Source organism: Nanorana parkeri, unplaced genomic scaffold (genome assembly GCF_000935625.1).
Source record: "Nanorana parkeri isolate BGI_ZX_2015 unplaced genomic scaffold, ASM93562v1 scaffold626, whole genome shotgun sequence".
NCBI lineage: Eukaryota > Metazoa > Chordata > Amphibia > Anura > Dicroglossidae > Nanorana > Nanorana parkeri.
Window position 1 is genome coordinate 905,507 of NW_017306894.1, and position 22,509 is coordinate 928,015.

The 22,509-nt window shown below is 50.8% G+C and overlaps 1 protein-coding gene across 1 annotated transcript in view; it reads left to right on the top strand.

Moving 5' to 3' along the window:
- Positions 1-12,677: 12,677 nt before the first annotated feature.
- The window catches only part of LOC108792295 (unconventional myosin-X-like), a gene marked incomplete at its 3' end in the record, with an annotated part of 64,068 nt that continues 54,236 nt past the window's right edge, over positions 12,678-22,509 (top strand). The window contains exon 1 of the mRNA XM_018563036.1: positions 12,678-13,134. Coding sequence (XP_018418538.1) covers positions 13,114-13,134 — 21 coding nt within the window. The remainder of the gene's footprint in view (positions 13,135-22,509) is intronic.

The following is a 22,509-nucleotide window of genomic DNA, read 5'->3' on the forward strand; positions in this document are numbered from 1 at the left end:
ACTCTATACCTCTGATCAAGGAAGCGGAATTCTGTGATCTCAGGGAAGGACAGGTATCAAGTTCTATTTCGAGAGGATACAAAGTGTAATTTAGAAAACCGCAACACACTGCGATGAGAAACAATGTTACCCTTGCCATGGTAAGAAACAAAATGTGTCCAGGTGATACCCTTTATTGGCTACCCATACACGAAGGCAGCGCTTCTCAGCCTTTTTTTGAGTTGCGGCGCCCTTTAACAGTCTGCAAAATCTTGAGGCACCCCAGTCTAAAATGTAAAAAATGTTGTGTGGCCCCTCCAAGATCCACAGCAGACCCTTATGTGAGATAGGAGCTGCAGCTGTGACTGCAGGCAGAGGGTGGGAGGCAGAGCAGGCGTGGATGGAGCTTAAGGGAGCCAGAATGTACCCAAGGGTGCCATGGCACCGTGGTTGAGAAAGGCTGCACTAAGGGCCCGTTTGCACCGAGAGCGCTACCCCAACGCACAGACAAGGTCATTTTCCTTGCTTTAAATTGGTACAGCTCATTCACCGAAAAAGGTACGGCATGTTGTACTTTTTTCAGCGTAGCGTGGTGGGATGCCGTACAATAACATTGCACCGCGCTGTGTCGATTGAACTCCATCAAATGTCACTTGTGACGTTTCAATAAAGTTCTAAAAAAGGTAAACAGTGCGATGCGCTGGGATTGGCGCATCAGCACTGTACCTGCCATTGTCTCTTGTTGCATCTTTAGCCTGTCTTGCAGGCGTTTACAGGCCCTAAAACTACACTCAGGGGCATCACCAGGCAGGATGTCACCCATTGCGCACGCCATAACATTACATGTGCGTCATGACATCACATGTACTTTAGTGCCGGTGGCCATCTTGGCGATGGATGGCAGCAAGGAGAAGAGGGGCACATTCATACGGTGGGATAAGGTATGCTGCCGGGTGCCCTCCTCTGTCGTGCAACTATTGAGCTCTCGGTCCAAGTCATTTTGGTGTTACCCTCTCTGATGGTGTCACCGCCCTTGTGACACCACTGCTCACACTATGGTGTGAATGTGCGCTTTGGGATTCCTGGAATCCCAAGATATAGTTTAGAAGCGGGCGCTGTCACCCCTTCAAGGTGACAGCAACCATATCTGTAAGCGGCACTCCGCATGTAATCGTATTGGTGACAGCGGTCGCCTCTAAACACCATATTTTCGATTTTTGCCTCAGGAATTAGTAAGTTAGGAATCCAAAACGCACATTCACACTACAGTGTGAATGTAGCCTAATTATTTTGGCAGAACGGAAAAAACGCTCAAATCCCCCTCCGTGCTATTGTATTCTGACAGCACCGCACCCGTGCAGAGACTGGAGGCGATTGGCCGCGGTCACTGTTTAGCCGCAAATTTTCACACCGACTCCTTCAACATAAGTCGACAAACAAATTGACCTTTGTGAAATGGAGGGGTGCTGACTGGACCACGCACTGGTCAGCAGGACCAAACGTTGACCAGTGTATGGCCAGCTTTACCTCCAGCATGTTGTAGCTAGTTACTATGGGTCAGATACAAATAAAAACAAAAAAACTCTCCTGGGAGCTTTCCCTGCACTGATCCTGCACGAGCTGTGCTGCCGGTCAGCTGATATAGTCAAAGAAAAAGGTTAAGACATATTTTTTTTGGGGGTTGGGGGGGTCTGATAAATACCACTCTCCATATTTGCTGCTACTCTCATTACAAAGGAAGGAAGTCAAAGTATTAGCTGGTTCTCTTACTTTAAAGATTTAAAGCCAAATCATGTTTCGTTGTGACTTAGTATTTCAGTGGTGCGGCGCTGGGGATTTGGTTTCAGTTCCCTGTATAGAAGTTAGGTGTTGTTCTGTTTGCTTAAGTAGGCCGGATTTCATGTCTGAAGTTGGCCAGGTGCTATAAGAAGGAATTAGTGACGGGATGGGGTAGAAATCTCTCGTTACCCCATATGATGATATCATTATCCCTGCTCTGCCCTGCTCCTTTAAGCTCAAGCAGGACTTGCAAGTTTTCATAAGAGTTATTCATCTCACTTTTTTTTTTTAAATATATACCACAGTAACCAGAAAGGACAGAAATCCACTTTATGTGCACCAAATGCTTTTGCAAGCCCAGATATTACCTTGTAAAGGAAGCATTGATATCATCATTGTGCTGTACATAGCCTGTGCAGAGAGCAGAGCTGTGGGAGGGGTCCACTACAGAAAACTACAGGTGGGGGGAGAGACAAGACCAGTCACCCCGCACAAGGAGAGACAGCTGCAGAGAGCGGTCTTTATTACAGGAGGGGGCGGAGACAAGACCAGTCGCCCAGCACAAGGAGAGAGAGCTGCAGTGAGCGGTCTTTATTACAGGAGGGGGCGGGGACCTGACTGGTCACCCCGCACAAGGAGAGACAGCTGCAGAGAGCGGTCTTTATTACAGGAGGGGGCGGGGACCTGACTGGTCACCCCGCACAAGGAGAGACAGCTGCAGAGAGCGGTCTTTATTACAGGAGGGGGCGGGGACCTGACTGGTCACCCCGCACAAGGAGAGACAGCTGCAGAGAGCGGTCTTTATTACAGGAGGGGGCGGGGACCTGACTGGTCACCCCGCACAAGGAGAGACAGCTGCAGAGAGCGGTCTTTATTACAGGAGGGGGCGGGGACCTGACTGGTCACCCCGCACAAGGAGAGACAGCTGCAGAGAGCGGTCTTTATTACAGGAGGGGGCGGGGACCTGACTGGTCACCCCGCACAAGGAGAGACAGCTGCAGAGAGCGGTCTTTATTACAGGAGGGGGCGGGGACCTGACTGGTCACCCCGCACAAGGAGAGACAGCTGCAGAGAGCGGTCTTTATTACAGGAGGGGGCGGGGACCTGACTGGTCACCCCGCACAAGGAGAGACAGCTGCAGAGAGCGGTCTTTATTACAGGAGGGGGCGGGGACCTGACTGGTCACCCCGCACAAGGAGAGACAGCTGCAGAGAGCGGTCTTTATTACAGGAGGGGGCGGGGACCTGACTGGTCACCCCGCACAAGGAGAGACAGCTGCAGAGAGCGGTCTTTATTACAGGAGGGGGCGGGGACCTGACTGGTCACCCCGCACAAGGAGAGACAGCTGCAGAGAGCGGTCTTTATTACAGGAGGGGGCGGGGACCTGACTGGTCACCCCGCACAAGGAGAGACAGCTGCAGAGAGCGGTCTTTATTACAGGAGGGGGCGGGGACCTGACTGGTCACCCCGCACAAGGAGAGACAGCTGCAGAGAGCGGTCTTTATTACAGGAGGGGGCGGGGACCTGACTGGTCACCCCGCACAAGGAGAGACAGCTGCAGAGAGCGGTCTTTATTACAGGAGGGGGCGGGGACCTGACTGGTCACCCCGCACAAGGAGAGACAGCTGCAGAGAGCGGTCTTTATTACAGGAGGGGGCGGGGACCTGACTGGTCACCCCGCACAAGGAGAGACAGCTGCAGAGAGCGGTCTTTATTACAGGAGGGGGCGGGGACCTGACTGGTCACCCCGCACAAGGAGAGACAGCTGCAGAGAGCGGTCTTTATTACAGGAGGGGGCGGGGACCTGACTGGTCACCCCGCACAAGGAGAGACAGCTGCAGAGAGCGGTCTTTATTACAGGAGGGGGCGGGGACCTGACTGGTCACCCCGCACAAGGAGAGACAGCTGCAGAGAGCGGTCTTTATTACAGGAGGGGGCGGGGACCTGACTGGTCACCCCGCACAAGGAGAGACAGCTGCAGAGAGCGGTCTTTATTACAGGAGGGGGCGGGGACCTGACTGGTCACCCCGCACAAGGAGAGACAGCTGCAGAGAGCGGTCTTTATTACAGGAGGGGGCGGGGACCTGACTGGTCACCCCGCACAAGGAGAGACAGCTGCAGAGAGCGGTCTTTATTACAGGAGGGGGCGGGGACCTGACTGGTCACCCCGCACAAGGAGAGACAGCTGCAGAGAGCGGTCTTTATTACAGGAGGGGGCGGGGACCTGACTGGTCACCCCGCACAAGGAGAGACAGCTGCAGAGAGCGGTCTTTATTACAGGAGGGGGCGGGGACCTGACTGGTCACCCCGCACAAGGAGAGACAGCTGCAGAGAGCGGTCTTTATTACAGGAGGGGGCGGGGACCTGACTGGTCACCCCGCACAAGGAGAGACAGCTGCAGAGAGCGGTCTTTATTACAGGAGGGGGCGGGGACCTGACTGGTCACCCCGCACAAGGAGAGACAGCTGCAGAGAGCGGTCTTTATTACAGGAGGGGGCGGGGACCTGACTGGTCACCCCGCACAAGGAGAGACAGCTGCAGAGAGCGGTCTTTATTACAGGAGGGGGCGGGGACCTGACTGGTCACCCCGCACAAGGAGAGACAGCTGCAGAGAGCGGTCTTTATTACAGGAGGGGGCGGGGACCTGACTGGTCACCCCGCACAAGGAGAGACAGCTGCAGAGAGCGGTCTTTATTACAGGAGGGGGCGGGGACCTGACTGGTCACCCCGCACAAGGAGAGACAGCTGCAGAGAGCGGTCTTTATTACAGGAGGGGGCGGGGACCTGACTGGTCACCCCGCACAAGGAGAGACAGCTGCAGAGAGCGGTCTTTATTACAGGAGGGGGCGGGGACCTGACTGGTCACCCCGCACAAGGAGAGACAGCTGCAGAGAGCGGTCTTTATTACAGGAGGGGGCGGGGACCTGACTGGTCACCCCGCACAAGGAGAGACAGCTGCAGAGAGCGGTCTTTATTACAGGAGGGGGCGGGGACCTGACTGGTCACCCCGCACAAGGAGAGACAGCTGCAGAGAGCGGTCTTTATTACAGGAGGGGGCGGGGACCTGACTGGTCACCCCGCACAAGGAGAGACAGCTGCAGAGAGCGGTCTTTATTACAGGAGGGGGCGGGGACCTGACTGGTCACCCCGCACAAGGAGAGACAGCTGCAGAGAGCGGTCTTTATTACAGGAGGGGGCGGGGACCTGACTGGTCACCCCGCACAAGGAGAGACAGCTGCAGAGAGCGGTCTTTATTACAGGAGGGGGCGGGGACCTGACTGGTCACCCCGCACAAGGAGAGACAGCTGCAGAGAGCGGTCTTTATTACAGGAGGGGGCGGGGACCTGACTGGTCACCCCGCACAAGGAGAGACAGCTGCAGAGAGCGGTCTTTATTACAGGAGGGGGCGGGGACCTGACTGGTCACCCCGCACAAGGAGAGACAGCTGCAGAGAGCGGTCTTTATTACAGGAGGGGGCGGGGACCTGACTGGTCACCCCGCACAAGGAGAGACAGCTGCAGAGAGCGGTCTTTATTACAGGAGGGGGCGGGGACCTGACTGGTCACCCCGCACAAGGAGAGACAGCTGCAGAGAGCGGTCTTTATTACAGGAGGGGGCGGGGACCTGACTGGTCACCCCGCACAAGGAGAGACAGCTGCAGAGAGCGGTCTTTATTACAGGAGGGGGCGGGGACCTGACTGGTCACCCCGCACAAGGAGAGACAGCTGCAGAGAGCGGTCTTTATTACAGGAGGGGGCGGGGACCTGACTGGTCACCCCGCACAAGGAGAGACAGCTGCAGAGAGCGGTCTTTATTACAGGAGGGGGCGGGGACCTGACTGGTCACCCCGCACAAGGAGAGACAGCTGCAGAGAGCGGTCTTTATTACAGGAGGGGGCGGGGACCTGACTGGTCACCCCGCACAAGGAGAGACAGCTGCAGAGAGCGGTCTTTATTACAGGAGGGGGCGGGGACCTGACTGGTCACCCCGCACAAGGAGAGACAGCTGCAGAGAGCGGTCTTTATTACAGGAGGGGGCGGGGACCTGACTGGTCACCCCGCACAAGGAGAGACAGCTGCAGAGAGCGGTCTTTATTACAGGAGGGGGCGGGGACCTGACTGGTCACCCCGCACAAGGAGAGACAGCTGCAGAGAGCGGTCTTTATTACAGGAGGGGGCGGGGACCTGACTGGTCACCCCGCACAAGGAGAGACAGCTGCAGAGAGCGGTCTTTATTACAGGAGGGGGCGGGGACCTGACTGGTCACCCCGCACAAGGAGAGACAGCTGCAGAGAGCGGTCTTTATTACAGGAGGGGGCGGGGACCTGACTGGTCACCCCGCACAAGGAGAGACAGCTGCAGAGAGCGGTCTTTATTACAGGAGGGGGCGGGGACCTGACTGGTCACCCCGCACAAGGAGAGACAGCTGCAGAGAGCGGTCTTTATTACAGGAGGGGGCGGGGACCTGACTGGTCACCCCGCACAAGGAGAGACAGCTGCAGAGAGCGGTCTTTATTACAGGAGGGGGCGGGGACCTGACTGGTCACCCCGCACAAGGAGAGACAGCTGCAGAGAGCGGTCTTTATTACAGGAGGGGGCGGGGACCTGACTGGTCACCCCGCACAAGGAGAGACAGCTGCAGAGAGCGGTCTTTATTACAGGAGGGGGCGGGGACCTGACTGGTCACCCCGCACAAGGAGAGACAGCTGCAGAGAGCGGTCTTTATTACAGGAGGGGGCGGGGACCTGACTGGTCACCCCGCACAAGGAGAGACAGCTGCAGAGAGCGGTCTTTATTACAGGAGGGGGCGGGGACCTGACTGGTCACCCCGCACAAGGAGAGACAGCTGCAGAGAGCGGTCTTTATTACAGGAGGGGGCGGGGACCTGACTGGTCACCCCGCACAAGGAGAGACAGCTGCAGAGAGCGGTCTTTATTACAGGAGGGGGCGGGGACCTGACTGGTCACCCCGCACAAGGAGAGACAGCTGCAGAGAGCGGTCTTTATTACAGGAGGGGGCGGGGACCTGACTGGTCACCCCGCACAAGGAGAGACAGCTGCAGAGAGCGGTCTTTATTACAGGAGGGGGCGGGGACCTGACTGGTCACCCCGCACAAGGAGAGACAGCTGCAGAGAGCGGTCTTTATTACAGGAGGGGGCGGGGACCTGACTGGTCACCCCGCACAAGGAGAGACAGCTGCAGAGAGCGGTCTTTATTACAGGAGGGGGCGGGGACCTGACTGGTCACCCCGCACAAGGAGAGACAGCTGCAGAGAGCGGTCTTTATTACAGGAGGGGGCGGGGACCTGACTGGTCACCCCGCACAAGGAGAGACAGCTGCAGAGAGCGGTCTTTATTACAGGAGGGGGCGGGGACATGACTGGTCACCCCGCACAAGGAGATAGAGCAGCAGTGAGCGGTCTTTATTACAGGAGGGGGCGGGGACATGACTGGTCACCCCGCACAAGGAGATAGAGCAGCAGTGAGCGGTCTTTATTACAGGAAGCTCCAAGTCTCACACTGGATTACTGCAAAGATCTGGAGGAAATACATAAAGCTCACAGTATGTGAGATAAGTAGTGTGCATTTTATCATGTGTTACCGCATTACATGGCCTTGCGTAGGCACTAATACAGTAGCAGGAAATGCACCCATACAACGCACCACCATGCACATGTGCCGTGTGTGGTGGAGTGCTGCATAGAAAAATATAGTGCATGTCTATTGTAGCCTGCGGTGTGGTGTATTGGCAATGGGCTGCTATAACACAATGCATGTACACACACCCACAATGCAACCCGTGATTAACACAATGCAGCGCTTAAGTATGAATGGGCCCTAAAGGAAAGTTTTCCTAAAAGAAACATGCCGCCCTCCATCTCTGGCTGTTCAGTCTGGCTGTCATACTGACCCTCCGGCTTCAGGACTTTATGATAGGAAGCAATTGAAGATTTAAGATGCTTCTGTTCCATCCTGCATACTTGTCTCGGGTCAGTGAGTGAGAAATTTTGAAGCTAGAGGGTTAGCATGACAGCATTTTCTGAAGGATGCCAACAATGGCGGCCCCTATATAATTTACTGATGACAGTGACTTTTAGGCGTCATTCACACTGGCGTCAGAGTTTACCGCCCCTCCGAAAAGTGATCCGCGGTGGAGGGGGTTGAGTGGTGATAGGGGGGGGATTTTTCATCACATGCTATGCCACAAAATAATATGCAGGGCGCTTAGGCTCCGTTCATACCTGAGCATTTCCAAACGCATAAAAATGCGCATTTTGATTAAAAGAAACACACTTATGGTGTCCTTATTATTAACTGCACCCCAAACGCAGCCAGGAAGGGACGAAATAAATAAATGTGGAACGCATGTCGCAGATTTTGCTACATTCAGAACCCCACTGAAATTGATGGGGACACTCGGTAAATACAGAAAACGAATGTGCACAAACGCGCACAAATGCAAACGACTGTGACGCGCATTGCCGCTACGCCTAGGTGTGAATGGGGTCTTAAGGCCTCATTCACACTCCTAAGAGCCGGCCTGTACAGATCCGTGCCGCGTGCACGGCCGTATCGGGCCGCTCCTGGGAAGGACAGGTGGTGCATGTGATTGTACGCAGCAGCCTGTTCTTCTCTATGGGAGTACGCCACTGTACGCTCACCCAAACTGCACATCCGTGTGGGTGTCCGTGCTTGGACGCAGATAAGATCCACCCTGTTTGCGCACGAGTACGGACACCCGCACGGATGTGCAACTCGGGTGACCGTACGGCCGCGTACTCCCATAGAGAAGAACAGGCTGCTGTGTGCAATCACAATCAGCACCTGTCCTTACCGGGAACGGCCCGATACAGCCATGCACGCGGATCTGTACAGGCCGCCTCTTAGCAGTGTGAATGAGGCCTAAGACCCTATTCACACCTAGGCGTAGCGGCAATGCCTAAGACCATATGCATTGCCGCAGCCATGATGGTTCACTTCGCGGTGCAGGAAATTTAACTTGAAATGTCACGTTGGGTAGGTGGTGCCACTTGCCAAATGCGCTCATTGATGTCAAAGGGACTGCACTGTATCCCAATTGACTTTATCGGGCATGTTTGGCAAGCAGCACCACCTCGAAATGTAACATTTGAGGTTAAATTGGCTGCACCACGACGTGAAGCTGCGGCAATGTGTACGGTCCTGAGCCACCGCCATGCTATTTTGTAGGTAGGCGGTTGGGTGGTAGTAAAATACAAATCAACCGTCTATTTTTACCACCCGTGTGAACTCGGCCTCACTCTACTTGACTGCAGTTCATGTGCCATAGGCAGTCCATATATAGATACCATATACAGGTCGATCGTCTACAGGATGAGGGTCGCCGGCGACTTTGAAGCCCCAGGATCTCATTCATTTCCTGTATGTTTCGTCTCTGAAAGTGTCATGTGAAAAAAAGATTGTATTTTCAGCCACAAAAGTCCCCTCGTCTCTGAGGGGGATCTTTTCATCTATTCTGCTTCGTTTAACATGTCTTGTTAACATGTGTTGAAGCCATTAATTTAGCACCTGCCAGCAGGAAACTTCAAAGCTGGTTCTTCCCTTTTGTTATTCTTTGCTGAACTCTGAGAGGATGTAGAATCTAGAAGAATCTTCCTCAGTTCAGTCCACAGCAGCCTCACCATACGGCCAGCATGCAGCACGTTCGGTTTGTGATCGGTCTGACATCTCAGTATCATTAGTGACTGTATGAAGTTTACACATTCAATCAATCCTAAGCAATGACTGTGGCCAAATCAATTCATGTATCTGTTTTGCAGTCACTGTTTGGGGCAGCACAAATGCATAGATATCATGTGGTCACTCATTCATACTTATAGGATACAGTTCACAAATCTGCCACTTGTGGTGTTTTACACTATTGTTGCACAGGGGGGCTGCTTTGTGAATGTGCCAAAAAAACTGCCAATAGACAAGAGGTGACCGGCAATTTGTCTCATGGCTATAGGAGGCACCCGACTCCAACACATGAGGCATCAGACCCTAGACATTGATGTTGGGAGTTTATGTATCAGAGCTCTTGGCAATGAGCACAGTGTCCTTACCTATGCCACCATTATACTAACCATGCCTGTAACCCTAACACTAACCCTCCCTGTAACCAAAAAACAAACCTTCACTGTAACCCTAACAGTATACCTCCCTGTAACCCTCAGACTATCCCTCCCTGTGAAGGTGCCCATACACTGTACGATTATCCCGCGATCGTACGATAATCGCAAAGTGTATGGAATGCATGCGACCGTTTCTACTGTACGGTCGCACGTCTTCCGTCGAACAAGCAGGCTGGAAAACCCGCTGGGAATCGTACGATTCTCGGCGGGTTAGTGGCCTGCTTGTTCGACAACTGCCGAACGGGCCGGTGTGCGCACGCACACACTGCCCGTTGAGCATTGCAGTCATGCCTGTCCAAGATGGGCAGATCGTACGCAAAAGTCTTGCGAGGGTTGCAAAGTGTATGGCCACCTTTACTCTACACTAACCCTCCCTGCAACCCTAACACTAAGCCTTCATGTAACCCTAACACTTCCCCTCCCTGCAACCCTAACACTAACCCTCCCTGTAACTTTAACACTAAGCCTTCATGTAACCCTAACACTTCCCCTCCCTGCAACCCTAACACTAACCCTCCCTGTAACTTTAACACTAAGCCTCCATGTAACCCTAACACTAACCCACCCTGCAACCCTAACACTAACCCTCCCTGTAACTTTAACACTAAGCCTCCATGTAACCCTAACACTAAGCCTCATTGTAACCCAGCACCAACCCTCCCTGTAACTTTAACACCAACCCTCCCTGCAACCCTAAAGGTGCCCATACACCTTACAATTATCTTTTCTGTGGTCAGATGGAAAAAGTGCAACAGATTGGCCCAGGTGGACATTACTCCATCCACACAGTTAAGCGTAGATGGAGAAATCTCTTGCACCTTTTCCATCTGACCACAGAAAATCTGCAGATAATTGTAAGGTGTATGGCCAGCTTAACACTAACCGTCCCTATAACCCTAAAGGTGCCCATACACTGCACGATTATCGTACGATAATCGTATGCGATCGGTTTTTCGTACGATAATCGAGCAGTGTGAACGGAGACGTGAGACCGTTTCTACTGTACGGTCGCACGTCTTCTGTCGAACCAGCATGTTCGAAAACCAGCCGGGAATCGTACGATTCTCGGCTGGTTAGAACGGTGCTCGGAAGACAAATGCCGAGCGGGCCGGTGTGCGCACGCGCACACTGCCCGTTCAGCATTGCGGTCATCGGAAGCCCGCCCCTCAGGGGGGGGGGGCTTGCAATGATCGAGAGTGCTAACATCCCTGTAACTTCAACACTTACCCTCCTTGCAACCCTAACACTAACCCGACATGTAACCCGAATACTAACCCTCCCTGTACCATGACACTAATCACTAACACTAATCTTCCCTGTAACCCTAATACTATCCCTCCCTGTAACTCTAAAGGTGCCCATACACTGCTCGATTCTCGTACGAGAATCGCGTGAAATCCGGCGATCGTACGAGAATCGAGCAGTGTGAACGAAGACGTGCACAGTGTATGGCCAACGTTACACTCATGCCCCCTGTAACCTTAACTAACACTCCCCGAAATTCTCACACTAACCCTCCTTGTAACCTCAATAATTACACAAATCCTCCCTTATAAAAATGTAACCCCTTATTTACATATAAACTTCAATTCCTGGACCACATATACTAAAAGGCCAACCCCAATATGCTGAAAGATCCCAGTACTGGGATTCTCTCATCTGCTGTTCTGCCCCTGCTAGCCCGGTCACTATTGATCCCCTCCCTATCAGCAGAGTCTATGTCCCCTCCTCTCTATTCTCCATTTATCAAAACAGGAATGTTCCAATGAAAAGAAAGGTTATGGAACTGCAAAGAGCTTGTCGCTGTCCCTTCACTTGTCCTAATTGGTGCAATTGACACCCGAAATGGTCACTTCACTTTGTTATATCTGGCTGTGTATGACCATCATTCATCAGAGATGATTGTCACCAGATAATGGTCAGATCGCGGCCCATTCGCACTTTTTATTTGCATGTTCACATATGACTTTTGGATCGTCCACCGGCCAAAAATTCCGCCATACTTATCTTTTTCCAGCACACCGCATGGCAACATATTTTTGTTTAATGAGGGTCAAGTGCGTTTGTTTTGCGCATTGGAGCGCCTCAAAAAGTAAATGTCAATGCACCCTACAATGCGTACACTGCATGTTAACGAGTACCACAATCTGCAACTGCGACCAAAGGGCCCATTCACATCAGAGCATTACGTCACGTGCGCTGGGGTGCTGCGATGCCATTTACGCTGACGCAACTTTGCAACGCTCCTTCTTTGCAGTGCAATGTGGTATTTCACGAATGTGCACTAGTCAATCCTGGTGCAGGAGCAATTTTTGGTCCGCTGTGGTGCGTTGGCAGCCCATTAAAAAAAATGCAATGCATGACAACATGTGACGTTAAACGAACCGCAGCCCCGGCTGTCCGATCTCATTGCGGCAAAAGATTGTCCGAAACGGATTTCCCTAACCTTACATCTTATTGCACATAAAGGGTCATATAAAGGGTCATGCCTATTTTTGCAGCATCAGATCTTCTGACCTCCATCTCACGTCTATGGCCATTCTTCTATCGGTGGTGATTTACCAAGCATGTGATACTCCAGCACAATGAAAGCCAGTGTCAGTTCTTTGTGCCTGGAGAACACACTGGGTGCTGCACAGAGCCTGTCTGGGAGGGATCTGCCATGGCGAGGCTCGGCCTCCATAGGAGGAGTTGTCTGAGAGCAGCTGAGTTCATTTAAAAACCTGCTCAATGCAGGATGACTGAGTCACAAGGAGATGTGTCTGGGAGCATTGCAGTCTATGCTGCGGCTAAACAGGCTAAACGTTGAGGTGGCATGCCCATCTATCTGTCTCTGTCCTCAATTAACCCCTCTCATTAGGAACAAAGGACACAGGGAGGGCAGGAGGCACTTATCTACCTCTGCTGGGTTGTCCTCTATCAAGACTGGGATGCTCAATAATCTGCATTGTATAAGGTCCCCCCTTCTCCTTGTCACTGCTCGCTGACTACAATACAGCCTGAACTGGGATTCACTAATAGGCTCCTAGCCGGATTGCATTGACCCTTCATCGCCGGTCTCCGCGCTGCATGGGGAGTTATCGAAGCTTCATCCTCTGCGCTTTGTGGGATTTTTAGAAACTGGAGTTTGTACGGTTCTGCCTTGTTTTTATCCTGTAGGATTCCTGGGAATCTCGGAATCCTGGATCACACGCTGGCCGAAACATGGATGACTATTACCCAGAGGTAGGTGGGGAAGGAATTCTGGTACCCCAATTGATGGTAGTTTTGTACTGTAATGGCAGTTTAGTACTGCAATTGGTGCTAGTTTTGTACTGTGATGGTAGTTTAGTACTGCAATTGGTGCTAGTTTTGTACTGTGATGGTAGTTTAGTACTGCAATTGGTGCTAGTTTTGTACTGTAATGGTAGAATAGTACTGCAATTGGTGCTAGTTTTGTACTGCAATTGGTGCTAGTTTTGTACTGTAATGGTAGTTTAGTACTGCAATTGGTGGTATTTCTTTCGCTTTCACCGTTTGCTTACCAGAATCTTCCCGACAACACCCATTAAGTCAAATTCTACGCGCTGTGCAGCCGATTTGGAATTTTCTTAAGCTTTTTCTAATTTCCTCCCCTGAATCTGTCAAAAAGCACATTGGCTGCTTGTGGTTCAGGAGGAGATAGATGAGCCACAGGAAAGCTGAATATATTGAGGTTTACCGTCCTGGTGTTCATGTGCCACCCAGGCGCCAGAGGCTTCCATCCACAGCTTGCCTCTGAAGGTATTTTGTTTTGTCCCTTTTTAGAACTGTCCACTAAAATTGGTGAACATTTGTCCCCCCTTGTGGTTGTGCTAGGTGCCCGGCATGCAATGAATAACACCTAATATACCTAAGCACAGCTGAGATGGAGCTTATGACATTTTCAGCTTCCTGATAAATTTTCTTTAATCACTTGACTGATTCTTTCCCAAAACAAAAGAGAACGGGTGGAGGTAGAATTTCATTGGTTGTAGCAATCTTGGAAAAAGTGTGAGGGTTTGAAAATTGATCACCTTCCAAACGATGGCCAACCTGAGCACTGTGCTGTTTCTTGCCCATACTGGGGTCCTCCGTGTGATACCTAGCATGCATATAATGTTTGGCATTTGTATCTCTTCATAGATCTGTATGGGTTTCCTCTTGCACATGCAGGCTATACTGTGTATCATGCTGGATGGGACATGGGCTGTATCTTCTGCTCATAGTCCTCATTCTCCTGGCTGTCTCCACTGAGCGAGCTGCTCTTGGTGGGGGGAGTGCTGTATCAAGGGCTGGCCCAGCACTTCAGCCCAAAGCCCCACGTGTGCTATCCCACCCTGCGTGTGTGTGTGTGTGTGTGTGTGTATATAACCTCATCTACTGTTGGGGTACAGGTAGACCTTGAGCTATGATCTAGGATCTTCTGGTGGCCACAGAATCTGCCAGCCGCTTGACTCATCCGGCCAGGTTGTATGGTCAATTCACAGTCGCAGCAATGGGTGTCACTTATTCGTTGACCTGAAATGCCACAGAATCTCACACGCTTGCAAGGGAGCACTCTGATCTCATCTTCGTGGTGCAGTCAGCCAGGGACCATGCCATAGGTGGTGGAAAATTGTGTCTTAGACGGCCCTTCAGAGAAGGCATGGCCCTTGGGACAAGTGTTTTAAGGGTCATGTCAACAAGCCATCCAGGAGGGTTGTCATGACATGACCCTCAGACCCATGACAACCCGTCCTGAATGCTGTTTTATCCTCTCTGGTGGTCATGTCCCACGGTGAAACAGGGGGGTCTGCTGCACCCCCAGGGGCATCACTCCCCAGGGGCAGGGGCTAATGCCGATGGCTCTTCAGTCCACAAGAACCTCTGTTGGCCCACCTATAAATTAATAAGATGGAGTCCAGAGGGTCTGCAACCCGATGCCACACCCTGGATCCCAGGCCGGACACTGCAGAGGTCACCTGTGTGCTGAACGTCAATGAACTGCAATAAGATTCTCCCAGACTGCATTGCAGGACTGATGACTGTCTGGCGTCCTGGAAAGTCTTGCAGGAGAAAAAAAAAACTTTGTGCTTGGAAAAGAGTGATGATGCAACATCCCTGTAACCCATAGCAACCAGAAATGCTCTAATGGCAGGTTGCTAGGGGCAACTGCACGGTTGTTGGTTAGTGTGGTTATTGCTGTTTTTTTTTGCATGGCCCTGGAGGTCATGAGGTCAGCAGCGGTCTTGGGTTACGTGTTCCTGAAGGAAATAGAACCGTTGCGAGCAGCACCCCTCTCTGGCGTGACGGGTCTGAAGGAGAAGGAAATATTTTGACATAGTTGCGGTTCCCGTCACCTCTCCACCTTTTTGAGGGTGTGAAAGCCGAGCACGAGGGTGACATGAAAGGAGAGGACGTTTCTCTTTTAGCTTTCTATAGTATGCGTGACCGAAAGGGGCAATCTGGTTGCTATAGGCAACAAGAACAGTCGATTTTGTCTCCTTTTTATGCGCAAATCATCATCAGTCTCGCCTCGGCCATTTTTTCGCTAACCCTAAGGTTATCTGCCTTTTACCTAAAGAGGCCCTGTCACCAGATCGCTCATGTCAACAACAATCTTCTCATGTGTATTATGTGGATGTTATTTACTTGTAAAAACCTTCTTTGTGTAGACATCCAAAAGCCCTGGGTGCCGCCATCTTGGATGTGATGTCAGCAGGCTCATTCAAATGGCAGGGGTAGGCAACCTTGACCCTCCAGCTGTGGTGGAACTCCAAGTCCCTTGAGGCATTGCAAGACTCTTAACAGCCACAGGCAGGGTTTTCAGAGGCAGAGGCATCATGGGATTTGTAGTCACCTTAGTTGAAGGGCCAAAGTTGCCTAACTCTGCACTATAGTATTCTCCTTCGCTCTTCCCTCCCGCCAACTGTATTATGTAGGGAGGTGAGGGGAGAGGCAGAAGAGGAGAGGGCTATGACCTGGAAGGAGTTGCTTTAAGTTGGTGACAGGGTCCCTTTTTAAAGTGGATGTAAACCCAGTTACTAAAATCTTATGTACGCTTTGACATGATGTCGTCATTGGCAATCCTTTTTAAAACTGCCGTTTTCATTAAAACAGTCCTCGGTGATCCTGCCATGAAAGTCCTCGTTCAGGCACTTCCTGTTATAGCACGGGTGGGCAAACTCCGGCCCTCCAGCTGTGGTGAAACTACAAATCCCATAATGCATCTGCCTGTGGCTGTCAGTCTTGCAATGCCTCATGGGATTTGCAGTTTCACAGCAGCTGGAGGTTGCCCACCCCTGTGTTCCTGGGTGACCATGCTCTGTTCTGGATCACTCATTTGGGGAGATGTATCAAAATCTGGAGCAGTTGCCCATGGCAACCAAGCCGTTTCTGTCTTATTTATTAATTACAGGTATTTATATAGCGCCAACAATTTACGAAGCACTTTACATAGTTGCACATTCACATCAGTCCCTACCCTCAAGGAGCTTACAGTCTAAGGTCCCTATCTCACATGCATACATAGAGGGCCAACTTAGAGAGGAGCCAATAAACCCACCAGCATGTCTTTGTCTTTCATTTTCAAAGCTTAGCTGAGCAAACTGAAGCTGATTGGTTGCCAGGGGCAACTGATCCAGATTCTGTCTGCTTCAGTATTGACAAAATCCCTCATTGTTCTGCGTTGTCACACGCTCTCCCAATGCAGACTGCAAGTGGCCGTTTCAACACACATGACACAGCCATGTGCCACAGTTGTCACCATCAGGAAACCAGTCCTGAGAAATGCCAGGCGCCCCCGCTGGAGTGGATGTAGACAGGAAGTGGCTGCAAAGAGGCTGCATGAGATCATGAGCACCGAGATGCAACTAAAAGGTGAAAACGGCATTTTACGAAGAACTAAAATATATAAATTGTTCATCATACATGGTGCTTAAGTGAGCTAAATATTGTTCAGCTAGATGATGCTGGACGTCCTCCAGCCAGAAAATGAGGTTGGCTCCACCTGACTTGCTGCAGCTTCTAATGCACAATGTGAGAAGCTCGCAGTGTGCAGTGAAATCAGAGGAAGCCATTCCAGTCCAGGAGAGGAGCCGGTACAACTGTACAAGACTGCTGGAAGGGCAGAGGTCATCTTTAAAGAAATGTTACTCCACTATGACAGTCAGGAGCACTTGGAGAAGAGCTGGAAGTAAAAGTTGTACGATGTTCAGTGTCTGCTGCGGTCCCCTGTACTGGAAGTAAAGGTTGTACGATGTTCGGTGTCTGCAGTCCCGGGTACTGGAAGTAAAGGTTGTACGATGTTCGGTGTCTGCAGTCCCGGGTACTGGAAGTAAAGGTTGTACGATGTACGATGTTCGGTGTCTGCAGTCCCTGTACTGGAAGTAAAGGTTGTACGATGTTCGGTGTCTGCAGTCCCTGTACTGGAAGTAAAGGTTGTACGATGTTCGGTGTCTGCAGTCCCCCGTACTGGAAGTAAAGGTTGTACGATGTTTGGTGTCTGCAGTCCCCCGTACTGGAAGTAAAGGTTGTATGATGTTCCGTGTCTGCAGTCCTGGGTACTGGAAGTAAAGTTGTACGATGTTCCGTGTCTGCAGTCCCCTGTACTGGAAGTAAAGTTGTACGATATTTTGTTCAGTGTCTGCGGCAGTCCCGGGTACTGGAAGTAAAAGCTGTACTCGCAGGACTGGCAGATAGTCATGGAGCATCACTGCACTTCCATTGTTTACCCCTTCTACCCCCATAACATAGGGCAAGTACCTCCTCGGTCTAAGGACATTTATTACGTTTTTACAGAAGGTGGGTCTCTCCAGGGCTGCGTGCACATCTCGGCAGGGCTGCATGTGGGTCTCTCCAGGACTCTGAGGGTAAGGGCTGGGCTCCCCAGGGCTGAACGGGCGGGTGTCGGGATTCAGGGCTGTACGGACAGGTGTGGGGCAGTCCAGTGCTGTGCCGGTCTTGGGAAGGAGGAGATGTGCGTCTGGACCGGCACCGACATCTGCTGCAAGGTCCCCAGCAGGCTGCCAGAGGTGCCCAACTAGGGCAGGACTTCAGGCAGCTGCTAGTATTTAAAAATTTTAAGGGCCAGTATCGGCCTTTTAGTATCGGGGCATTTTCACGAGTACTGGTGAAAATACCCTGTATCAGCCCCCAGTACCGATACTAGTATTGGTATCGAGACATCTCTACTTTGAAGATAGCGCTGTTTAAGGGCTCATTCACACAGGCTTGCACATTCGTACAGTTTGAATGCCATGCAGAGATCTGCTGCCAGGAAGGACAAGTGCTGCGTGTAATTGTGAGCAGCCGCCTGCACATCCTTATGGGAGGACGAGGCTACACACTGACCCAAACCTGCACATCTGGGTGCCTGCAATTGGACACTGTCTGCGTCCAAGTGTGGGTACCTGTGCAGATTCAGGTCTGTGTGTAGCTGCACGCAGCCATGTCCTGCCATAAGGATGTACAGGTTTGGGTCGGTGGGTGTGTAGCCTCCTCCTCCCATAGGGATGTACAGGTTTGGGTTGGCGTGTAGCCTCCTCCTCCAATAGGGATGTACAGGTGGGTGCACACAGTTACACTCAGCACCTGTCCCTCCCGGGAGCAGTTCTCTGCACGGGCGATTGAGCCCTAAAGGAAAGAGCCACTTGCTGACTACCGTAGCGTTGTACAAAGAAATGTACACCATTCTGGCAAGGGAAGCTGAAACGAGTGTCCGCAAGTCCTGGTGAGTCCCTGACATGCAAAAGACGGAAGCGGTGAAACATTTGTATTTTCCATAGGCCTGTTCCGATGATGCAATAAGCCATCGGCCTCTCCTGCAGAGCCCTGTCTGTGGTATCTTCTTCATCGGTTCACGCTTGGCGTTTGGATGGCGCGTTGGGGGGCTTTGTCTATGCAGCGTGCCTGTTTTTGTTCGGTATTGTTCCCCGGGCAGTCTGTCCTTCACTTTCATTTTTTTATTTGATTCCTTTTACCGGGGTACAAACGAACCTTCCCGATCCTGGAAGTGGCCACTTTGTTCCATTGCGTTATCTGCCTGCGCAGGGAATTAATTAAACCTCACATCATTCAGCTCCTTTCATAGATCGCCGATAACCGCTGCTGTTTTGTTCCCGTCTTTTAAAGCCTTTGATTCGATGATTCTTCACAAATTGCACATGCGGCTGTTTTTTCTTTTCCCGGATACAAAAAGCTTTCTACGGGAGACGAGACGTCATTGTGGTTATCGCTCATTTTTTAAATAGAACTAATGTCTTCTAAAGGGTTTCTCTTTATTTTTCTGTGCTTTTCTAGGACACGGATTGTTAAAGGAATTGTAAAGTCCCAGCATACACTATCCTATTATAACATCAGCATTGTAATAGGAATACACACTATAGTTGTTTCTGATAATGCAATCAAAGCTTACTTGAAACAATCCCTTTTATGTAGTGAGCGCTGCCTTCCGTCTGCCCATCACATTCATCAACTTCCTGGATTCCCAGTCTGCTTTTGCGTCGCTTTTCCTGCTGCTTGATGTGATGCAATCTCCATTTCTCAAGACAACATAACCAATCATGCATTGCTTCCTGCAAGCAATGATAATGTTACACTGTTTTAGATGTTGAGTAAGAGTGTTGACACAAGGAAGTGCATATTCACATAGCTGAGTGTATTGAGGAAGTCCATCCTATGGGCATCTTTCTAGTAAGTTTACAAACTTCTAGATGGATATGGTTGGCAAGAGTGGGAGAGAACTGATGGAAATTCGATGTAGAAATAAAGATTAATTTTTTGACCATAGATGCCCTTTAGTACCCTGTTTCCCCGAAAATAAGACCTACCCCGAAGACCTAGTACTATTTTTGGGAATTGCTAAAATATAAGACCTACCCCGAAAATAAGACCTAGTTGTGACCATTCCCAGGGCCGGTGGAGGCATAAGGGGGAACTTGAAGCGCTGCGGGAGAGAATCAGCGGGGCCAACTAAGCCAGCGCTAGAGGAAGCGAGGCGGCAGCGGAGGGAGCAGAGCCTCATAAGCCAATGCCTCCTCTATAGCGCCGGCTCCTGCCACAGGCGGAGTGATACCAAATGCACTCCGCCTGTGAGGAATTGATAGTGAACGTGCACTTCGCTCATTCTGGCCAGCAATTGTTTAGCAAATTGCTCTTGGAAAGGTACGGCACCCCTGATCACCATATTTTTGTACATGAATACATGTAGACCTTTCTACATGAATAAGTGTGGATTGTTGTACATAAAAAAAATATAAGATTGTGTCTTATTTTCGGGGAAACACGGTATTAACATTAGAAATGTAAGGGGCAAGAAGACGTAAACCTATTTGGTATATATGAAAGATGCATAAAAAAATTGCCAGTCCACCCAAAACTCCTATTTTAGGTATTGCTCGATGCTGCAGTCACTGTTAAGGTGAGAATTTTCAGACTGGCAACTTGGAGGGGTGTCGACTGGGCCACACACTGGTCAAGTTTTGTCAGCAGGACCAAATTTAACCAGTGTATGGCCAGATTAAGTGTAACACTTACTGTAGGGGTAGGCAACCGTGCCACTCCAGTCACTGTGGAACGACAAGTCCCATAAGGCATTGCAAAACTCGCAGACTTGACTTCTCCAGGCAGAGGCATGATGGGCGTTTTAATTAGGGGTGCACTGATACTGAGTATTTGGGCGAGTAATCGTACCCGCCCAAATGCTCAGATACCTTCCCTGGTACCGGAAGTTCCAGTCAGAGGGAGATTTCCTCTGACCGACAGTGCTGCGAGGGAACATGGAGCAGACTTTCTGGTCAATCAGGAAGCTGGGCGGCCAGTCATTACCCACCGCACAGCGGTTCCATGCTTTTTGGCTGGCTCAATGCTGATTGGCAGGGAAGCTGGCTCCATGCTGTTTGGCTGGTTCCATGCTGATTGGCTTGGAAGCCGGCTTCCCAGGCAATCAGCGCGGAGCCGGCATCCCGGGCAATCAAGAAGCCAGGAGCGGCGGGTAATGACATGTCACCCGGCTTCCTGATTGCCTGGGAAGCCAGCTCCATGCTAGCAGAAGTAACAGTATTGGTACTCCTTATTCGTGAGTACCGAAAGATAAATATTGGTGCTCATACTTTTACCGCAGCTAGAGTGCCGAGGTTGCCTTCTCCTGCATTATAACAGTTCTGCACTAGCGCCTCTAGGTGGGGCTGACTAGTATGGAAACTTTTATCAATGAACCCCTAAATGTTTTGATTGCAGCCACTGTTGGCAGACCATTTTCAGGCCGGGTCCTTTGGACTAAATTTTATTAAAGATCGACTTTTGTCCAACCAGGTAGTACCTGCAGGCCACCCACAGAACACATTTCAGCCAATGCAGCAGGAAACGGCTCAAATTCCATCAGATTATGGCCAGGTTTACGGTCTAATTATGTAAGGCTGGCCATACACACAGCACATTTTTGGAGCAATCCAGCTTCAATTTGCATTCTTGCTGAAAGCAAAACAACTGATGACATAAAATTGTGGTTTTTATCAACCGAAGGTGACAGGAGAGAAGTTGCCTCCATCAAACCCAATTACTTTTTTTTTTTTTTCTGGTTTTGACTACTAAATTAACTGTATTCAAGCTATCAATTTATTGGCAAGAATTCTGGTGGTTGATCGAAATAGTGGGCGGTGGATTGCTTGAACTGGTCATATATGGCTCGAATTTCAAATGATTCCTCTGGCCCTACTTGGCTTGACAGACTTCTATTAGCAAAAATCTAAGGAGCAAGGGGAGAATTGTCAGCCGGGCAATCGATAGAACACAATAGCTGGCAGCGGGAGATTCCTCCACCTATTCTGTTTTAGCAAGGATAGGGGAATTGATCGCTTTTCTCTCAAGTTAGGTTATGGCCAGCTTTAGTGTCTTGCTATTCACTTGTGCAACTTCTGGTAGATGGAAAGTGGTAGAAATTAACTGTAAATTGCCTTGTGTATGGCCAGACTTAGTCATCCGGATAGGTGGGCCCTGAGGCAAAGCTGGGTGGGCCCTGAGGCAAAGCTGGGTGGGCCCTGAGGCAAAGCTGGGTGGGCCCTGAGGAAAAGCGGGGTGCACTCGGACATCCGGCTAGGTGCACATGGACTTCCAGCTCCATTTTTACTTGACGGGCCAGTGAGATACCAACCAGGTGGAAGTCCTACTTATGGCAGATGCAGTGGATTTATAACTGGTGATGAGACTAGCAAATTTCAACCTCCCTTTTTTTTTTTTTATGGGTAAACTGGGCCAAAACATATCACTCTGACAAAGGGAGAACCTCCTTCCTGGATTGGCAGCGGACATGTTCTCATAGAAACGGGTCATTAGCCATTTAAACCTCCTTTTTATTTAGCAAACTAATACCGAAACGGATTCTAGATTGTAACAAATTGCATCTCCCGCGGGGAATGGCGGGATTAACGTGAACAGTGCGGATTGCATTTATTATGACACGAGGACATTCCTGCTGTGTCTATAGTGCTATTTCTGTCACTGCAGCTCCTGGTCCTGTGTTTCATTAGGTAAGTTTGGCCGCTGTCGCGTTTGATCCGGCTCCAATTATACGCAGCAGGTCTGTGCGCAAAAAATGCAGCCGCATTCCCGAACAGCAGCTGG